At 41.5% G+C, this 8688-nt stretch overlaps 1 protein-coding gene across 1 annotated transcript; it reads left to right on the forward strand.

The window, feature by feature from the left end:
• The first annotated feature begins 3678 nt into the window (after nt 1-3678).
• On the forward strand, nt 3679-6716 carry LOC132900122 (proline-rich protein 15). Its single transcript, XM_060942160.1, has 2 exons — nt 3679-3911; nt 5111-6716. Exon 2 carries the CDS (start codon nt 5124-5126, stop codon nt 5511-5513), a length of 390 nt encoding a protein of 129 aa, XP_060798143.1. The 5' UTR covers nt 3679-3911; nt 5111-5123; the 3' UTR covers nt 5514-6716.
• Nucleotides 6717-8688: the final 1972 nt, after the last annotated feature.

The raw sequence follows: 8688 nt of genomic DNA on the forward strand, positions 1-8688 counted from the left end.
CGATCTTCCAAAATGGCAGCCTCAACTTGACGGACAGATGCCTCATCAATGGCAGAAGGGGGGCGACCAGGTCTGGGAGCTGTTTCCACAGACTTCCGGCCATGTTTGAATTCACGATGCCAGCGTTTTACAAGGTCATATGATGGGGCATTATCACCATAAGTTTCTTTCATTTCATCAAAAGTCTCCTGTGGTGTGCGTCCTTTCAAATACAAAAACCAGATCACTGCGCGACACTCAACAGGCTCCATTTCACACCTGACTCAGTTCAAACACGTGTAAATCAGAAACCACAATTAGTTCAGAGCTGTAATTTGCCACATAACCCATAGAGATATAAATCATTGCACATGCAAAATTTCAGCTAGATCAGACAACTGGAAGTGGGTCAGGGGCATTACTTATTGAACGCCCTCGGTATAATAAAATACACTGTCCTTAATCACATGAATGTGAACACTCATTGTGGGAAAGTGAAACTTGGTTGTCAACTTGGCTGAGTGACAACATTTTCCCTGGAATCTCTAACAACAAAGATCTGTGTAATAGATAAATAGCTTACAGGAAAGATAGTCCTTAACAAGCAGTTTCAAGCAATTTGCTCGAGTAACAAGCAAAGAATATCTTGTATGATTCATGTTCATATATTCATCCATCAATTTGACATTCAGTGCTTTGGGGAACATTGAGCCCTTCATCCCTGTCCTGTTTCATTTTTATCCCCCACTGGCCAAAAGGCCCGAAGGGGGAGAATTTCTTGAAACTTGATAATGTCATGGCGATGTCTGTCTGTCCTGGGAAGGGTGCTAACCTTCTGAAATCAACTCCTCTCACACTTTTTGGAGGAATTTAATGAAACTTGGCAGGATTCGTTGTTATATGTCAGTAATATTCATATTGTAATTTCGTTAAATTGGGTCACATTTTACCAGAGTTACAGCCCTTCCATCCATCCATTATCTGTAGCCGCTTATCCTGTATAGGGTCGTAGGCAAGCCAGCTGGCTATGGGCGAGAGGCGGGGTACACCCTGGACAAGTTGCCAGGTCATCACAGGGCTGACACATAGACACAAACAACCATTCATATTCACGGTCAATTTAGAGCCACCAATTAGCCTAACCAGGGGAAACCCACGCAGACATGGGGAGAACATGCAAACTCCACACAGAAAGGCCCTTGTCAGCCCCTGGGCTTGAACCCAGGACTTTCTTGCTGTGAGGCGACAGTGCTAATCACTACACTACCATGCCACCTGAGTTACAGCCCTTGATTAACAAAATTATACTTTGACAATTTCATGAAGGTGTGTTTTCCTTCTGAAATCAACTCCTCTCACAATTTGTGGAGGAATTTCACCAAACTTGGCAAAAGGCATTGTTATATGTCGGGAGTACGCATATTGTTATTTTGTTCAATTTGGTTGCATTTTCCCAGAGTTGTGGCCCTTGATTAACAACCTTGTACTTTCACAAATTCATGAAGGTGTGCTCGCATTCTGACATCAACTCCTCTCACAATTTTTGAACGAATTTCTTGAAGCTTGGCAAAAGGCCTTGTTATATGACGGTAATACGCATATTGCGATTTAATTCCGTTTGTGAAAATTTTACCAGAGTTTTGACCCTTGATTAAATAACTTGTACTCTGACAATTTCATGAAGATGTACATTCTTCTGAAATCAACTCCTCTCACAATTTGTGGAGGAATTTCACCAAACTTGGCAAAAGGCTTTGTTATATGACAGTTATACGCATATTGAAATTTTGTTTAATTTGAGCAAATTTTACCAGAGTTATGCCCTTGATTATTAACAAACTTGTACTTTGGCAAGTTCATTGTGTGCTTGCTTTCTGAAATCAACTTCCCTCACAATTGTTATCCCCCACTGGCCAAAAGGTCCGAAGGGGGATTATGTCATGCTGATGTCCATCCATCCGTCCGTCCATCCATCTATCCTGGGAAGGGTACTCACCTTCTGAAATCAACTCCTCTGACAATTTTTGGAAGAATTACAAGAAACTTGACAGGATTCTTTGTTATATGTCGGTAATACGCATAATGCAATTTCATTCAATTCAGTCACATTTTACCAGAGTTATGGCATAGTTGCCGGCGGGGGATATTGTGCTCTCAGAGCACTCATGTCTCTAGTTGTCTCTGTCTGTTTCTCACTGCATGGTTTATATTTCTGCATTTTTAAACACACCTTGATTAAGTGTTTTTACGTCTACAGGAAACACGTGATATTTTGTTATCAAACAGCTGCTCAAACAAGGGCAACAATCAGCCAGTTAAAAAGATCAGTGCTGAGTTTCCCAAAAGCATCGTAGCACAAAGATCATCGTTAAATGGTCGAGTGAGCAGCACAATGAACACTCTCCCCCCATAGTTAAGATGCTCTTAGTGTTAAGAGGCTTTTGGGAAACCCAACACAGATCATTTTCAGTGTACTGGATTTTCAAATCCTTTCCCTGGACATTGGCAGGATACTTGCATTGTTGCTTACATTTTAGTTGCATACACTTTGATTTATTTCACAAATTGCTTTCATAAGAATATCATTACAGTAATAGACTCCAGCAACTTCTCTGTCATGGAGCATTGTATAGCAGCTATAGAGTTTATGGAGAATGTAGACTGAATAAATAAAGCCAAAAGCCAAAGTCCTTCCCATGCCAAGTGGCGCATAGAGCGGCACCGATCTCCGTTTCCATAGCCCTCGGCCTCTCGCCTAGGGTTACAGTGGGGGGCTAGTCCTCTGGTAACCGCAAGAGTTGGACTCCCCACTCACATCTGTATTGCAGCGTGCCTTGCCAGACAGCAGTAGGTACCATTTTTATGACGGTCTTTGGTATGACCCGACCGTGAGTCGAACTCAGGATCTCCCGATCGAGAGGCGGACATGATAACCACTAGGCCATTTGCCAGGTGAATAAATAAAGGCTTCAGTATTAACTTTTCAAAGAGGTACTTTTTTAGCTAAGAGTCATCAATCAGAGCTTTACGACTGGCATACTTTACAGAGACTGGTTGTGATCTTATCCCCTGACCACAATTCCCACTGTCCTGTTTTAAGAACAGTAATAAAATTCAAAGCAGATGCATAAAGAAAGTGCAATAAAATGCTGTGTATCATGGGCCAGTCTGAAGGCTGGTCAGGACAGCAGTCAGCTCAGTGGTGCAGCTTAAGCCCACTCCTTACATTCTGCTCTGCTGTGGGGCCACAGCCAATCAGAATAAAGCCCTTGTGCCCACTCGATCCTGGAAGAGGTTGGATCACAGTTGGGGACATTGTACTGTACGTGTCCTGTGGCTCACCAACAGCTTCACAATGAGACGTCCGAGTGAGCAGCTCTTTGGCTATAAGTGTGCTGCATCTCTAAACTCTCTGTACATGCTCTTTAGTAAAGGGTTGGGCTCATGGAGAAACCTGAAGAATGCTCTCCACCTAGCAGGAGGAAGGTAGAGGAAAACACACACACACACACACACACACACACAAAGCTGAACTGAAAGAAGGAAAGAGATTCGCTGCACGTTGCTTAGGCAACCACCTACCTGTCTGTAGAGCACGTGACCGATCCTGGCGCTCCACCAATCAGAGTAAAGGACAGGTGCGCCCGTGCTGGTTTCGGAGGAGGAATCAGGTTCGAGTAAAACTATAAATCAGTGCAGTGGAACAGTCCACCACGCACCCTCTCTGCTGCAGTCCGGGGGGTTTCTGTTACAGAGGAATGAACTCGGTTCCGAGAAAAGAACACATCATGGACCATGAAAGCGTCCAGTGGGGTGTGCGTGGCTCCGGAGGATGTGGCGCGCAGGAGAGTGTGTAGTGCGGGGGTTTGTTCAGCAGATGAGGAGCGCATGAGTACCAGGCCCTGGACTTTAGAGCAGCTTGTGTGATCTAGGTGAGTGGCTCAGGCAGGAGATCCAACTCATGTTTCAGCATCAGTCAGTGCCTGGTAAAGCCTCAGGGGAGTCTGACAGCAAACAAACAAACACGCGCGCGCATACACACGCATGGAGGCTTTAATCCAGCGCGCGCGTCACTGCAGCAAGCTTGTGAGTTCGAATCTCAGCCAAGCAGCACCAATGAACCTGTTAACCTGCTTTGGATAAAAACGCCTGTTAACTGAGTGTATGTAAATATAGTGTAGTAGCCATCAGGAACAGGGTTGTATGGAAATCTCTCTCTCTCTCTCTCTCTCTCACACACACACACACATCAGATGTGTTGTTAAATGATTCCTAATGGCTTAACTCTTTCTGACAGGAGTGTTTTATGCATCTGTTTTCGAGGCCAGATAACATCTAACTCGTAGACCCTTTTATTATTCTATATTTTTACAGATATTAGGGACAGAATGGACTGTTAAACTCACATGCAGCTTTAAGTTATTTTTGATGACTTTGTTTAGTGTAAGTGACTTAGCAGTTGTTCAGGACAGTAGATGTGTATGTATAGTATAATATACCATAGTACAGTATAGTATAAATAAATAGATAGATAGATAAATGAGTTGTTCCCAAAGTGTGAGCTGCGCCCCCTGGGGAGACACTGGAGTACTGCAGGGGCAGGGAAAAGGAGCAAGGGTGTGAGGAATCAAGTGCACTTTAGTGGAGGAAAAGAGAGACTAAAAATAAAAGAAGGGAATGAAAGCAAACAAGATATAATACGAATGATTACAGTCGACTGGTTATAGTTCAGTATGAGTCAGCCTAAAAGTTTCCAGAGTTGAGGTTTGTCACGGCTTGTATGGCCTACTGGATCGTTCATCTGCCAACAAAGTACATCTGTTTGATTCATTTTCTCTCCCCAGTAACATCATCAAATGGCATTAAGTGTAAATGTAAATCTATTTTTTTTTATTCTACAGAGATTATAAATGCCTGTCTATACTGTACTACACAATACAATTAGTCGTATCCAAGAAAACTGGGAATGGGAATGTGCTAGAACGGTGGCTTTATGTGCTTTGTAGAGGCCTGAATTGTTTTTAATGAGAAAAGAAGGTCTTGAAAAAAGTTTGGGAATCACCGCATGGCTATACTGCAGTAAAGATTTCACATGGCAGTACCAAGATCAATGCTCTCTTTGTCTATCCAGGTTTTAAAACAAAATGACTGAAAAGACGGCTCCTTGGTGGAGATCCTTCGTCGGAAAGAGGCGGAAGGCGGCCAGGGAATCGGCATCGATCCTGGAGCAGGACCTCGCAGCCCACAGAAGCACCGAATCCAGCCAGCAGCCCATCTCCATTACCACCACTCCGGAGCAGAGAAGCGGCTCAGTGACCAGTTCGCAAGCAGCAGGAGGGCAAGCTGTTCTAGCCGATGACACTTACGACGACTCTGTCGTACAGCCGACGTTCAGCGAGAGCGCCAACCGACGCAACCTGCGCGTGTCACGATCAGGCCGCTTCAAGGAAAAACGACACACGCGTGTGGGCCTGCCAGAACAATATGGAAACACTGAAAGGGAAGAGCCACCGAGCAAAGGCGACATGAACTAATCATGCCTGTCACTGCGATTAATCCCAGATTCTGGACTGGAAGAATACTTTGGTCTGGTAGAACATGCAAATGCCTACAGCTGTGAGTGTGATAAGTAATCAGCCACCCTTAGTGTACTATCCGCTTGAGGTTGTGTGGTTGATTAACTACACACACAACAGAAAGACACATCCGAGCAGCTAAAACTAGCACATGACGTAAAATATGCTGAGTGATGTATCTGCAATTCCTGGAACTCTTCAACAAACCAGATGGCTTGAACGGCTTCACTGGTCTCTCCTGATTCTCACGCTGGCATAAGTGACCCACTGCATGCATTTAGTCATTTCTCTTCAGTCGTTCTTGTTTCTCAGTGCGTGGAACCGAGATGCTCTGAAGTTCTCATGCTTCGGGGGACACAGTTGCAGGGCTTTGGCTTGTTCATAAACGAAGCTGAATGAAGACGGCACATTTCTCTTGAGTGAAAATGCTGGCAGGGATGAGAGCAGGTGCACAGAAGCACATGTCCTCTTATATATGAAGTTTTAACTGTATAGTTCTGTATTTTGGAATAAAAATGTTTTATGAAGGATTTAATATATATTCACTAAGAAGGTTGAACGATTGCACTGTAAAAAAGGGGGGGGGGGTTTGTGAAGATTACTATTTTGCTGCTTGCAGGGAAATGAAGTTTATATCAGATTAAGTTGTTATGTACTGATTTGTTTTTCAAAGCTATGAGCTTACCATCACACACATTATGGAAACCGGGTGGAAGTATTTACCCACTCCATACATCAATAATGAAGGTCAATATGGTGCAAAGAAATTAATCAGAACTTGAACAAATAATTTATACAAAATCAGCTACTGAATTAGCATTGAGCTCTTGTATATGTGTTGTATCAGACCTCCGGAATAGGAATGATGTGGTAGAGTCACCCAGGACATAATAAATAATAAATTTCTGGGTTAAAAGAAGGTTACATGAAGTAAAGAAGGAACTTTCATTTATTATTATTATTATTATTATTATTATTATGCAAGCCTGTAGTTCTAAAAGATGAAGATCTGGCAACACAAACCTGAATTTAATATTAAGATTATTTTGAGATTTACAGTTAAACATATGCTTTAAACACTTGGCAGGAAAAAAAATGCAAATCTGTTCTTGCAATCCGATTTTTGAAATGCAGGATGACATTGTAAATAAAGAAATCTGAATAAACACAAATTCTGTTTGTAAAACCAGTAAAGGTTTCTCCATTTATATGCACAGCTCACTGTTGATGTTTGTGAAGACGTAAGAGTAATTGCTGTAAAGGGTGGAGTAGTCAGACCGGCAGTAAAAGCATGTCCAGAACTAAAGCATTTAAAGCCTTAGTGTGCAATAAGGTTCGTCACTTTGCTCCAGGCTGTCATCTTTAGACCTGACAAGTCCTGTGTCACAGCATTCTCTCTCTCTCTCTCTCTCTCTCTCTCTCACACACACACACACACACACTATAACAGGGCATAATACCCAGCGCCATTCTGCTTCACATATTTATGTATAATATTGTCAAAACTACCTGAGATATAACTTCAAGAAACACAAGAATGCAAAATGTTAATAGCCGACATGTAATGAAACGACTCCAAACAACTTAATCAAATTCATGCCAGACAAGTTAACGCTACACTGATTAGATCTTGATCTCAATCTCAATCTCTCTTTCTCTCTCTCTCTTTTTTTTCCTCTCTCACGCCATGTTAACTGCGACCACTAGAGAGTGACCTCATTTGAACTTTAACCCCAGGGATCTAATCTATAAAGGTGTGCAAAGAACAAGTTCTAAATTTGTTAATAAGAGCAGCAAGCATGTGCAAGATAATTGACATTTTCACAGTAGATGTTGATGGGAAAATAAATCACCATATATGGTAAACAATGTCCCTTTAACAACCCAAATATATATTCATCTCATTCTCATCTCATTATCTCTAGCCGCTTTATCCTGTTCTACAGGGTCGCAGGCAAGCTGGAGCCTCAAATATATATTGTTGATATATATATATATATATATATATATATATATATATATATATATATATATATACACTTTATTGCCAAAAGTATTTGCTCACCAGCTTTGACTCACATATGAGCTTAAGTGACATCCCATTCCTAATCCATAGGGTTCAATATGATGTCGGTCCACCCTTTGCATCTAGAACAGCTTCAACTCTTCTGGGAAGGCTGTCCACAAGGTTTAGGAGTGTGTTTATGGGAATTTTTGACCATTCTTCCAGAAGTGCATTTGTGAGGTCACACACTGATGTTGGACGAGAAGGCCTGGCTCCCAGTCTCCGCTCTAATTCATCCCAAAGGTGTTCTATCGGGTTGAGGTCAGGACTCTGTGCAGGCCAGTCAAGTTCATCCACACCAGACTCTGTCATCCATGTCTTTATGGACCTTGCTTTGTGCACTGGTGCACAGTCATGTTGGAAGAAGAAGGGGCCAGCTCCAAACTGTAAAAACAGTCTGCATGCCTAGGTGCTTGATTTTATACACCTGTGGCCATGGAAGTGATTGGAACACCTGATTCCGATAATTTGGATGGGTGAGCAAATACTTTTGGCAATATAATATAATATTATATATATATATATATATATATATATATATATATATATATATATATATATATATATATATAATTTATGAACAATAGAGTGGGGGAAAAAGCCCCCCTTAAGGAAAATTCAGTTTTTCTCCAAGTTGAAATGAACCATGTGTTTAGTTTTAATCATAGTTTTTGACAACAACGACATGAACAATAATGCCACCTAAAGTTTGCCTAAAGTTAATACTTAATTTTTTTTTTAACAAAAACAAACATTGTGCCAAGGGGGCCTTTTACCCCCCCAGTGGGGTAAAAGGCCCCCTGAGGTGGGGCAATAGGCCCCCTCACTCAAAGAAAGCTGTTTGGATAGCAAAAGTGTTTACTTAAGCCTATAATGTGAAAGAAACAAGAAAATATCCCTGAATTAATGAATAGATGCATTATTTTATTATATTTCGCATTTTAATTTCAATTTTTTTTATTTCAATTATTTTTAATATTATGTTCAAATTACTTGCTTTACTCAACCAGGTAAGCGAGATGCTATTAAAAACTATGTATCTGCTATTCAGAAATGTATGAAATACAG

The sequence above is a fragment of the Neoarius graeffei genome, chromosome 16 (genome assembly GCF_027579695.1).
Source record: "Neoarius graeffei isolate fNeoGra1 chromosome 16, fNeoGra1.pri, whole genome shotgun sequence".
Taxonomy (NCBI): domain Eukaryota; kingdom Metazoa; phylum Chordata; class Actinopteri; order Siluriformes; family Ariidae; genus Neoarius; species Neoarius graeffei.

Coding starts and splice junctions, on each gene's coding strand:
- LOC132900122 (XM_060942160.1), top strand. CDS start 5,124: ATGACTGAAAAGACGGCTCCTTGGTGGAGATCCTTCGTCGGAAAGAGG.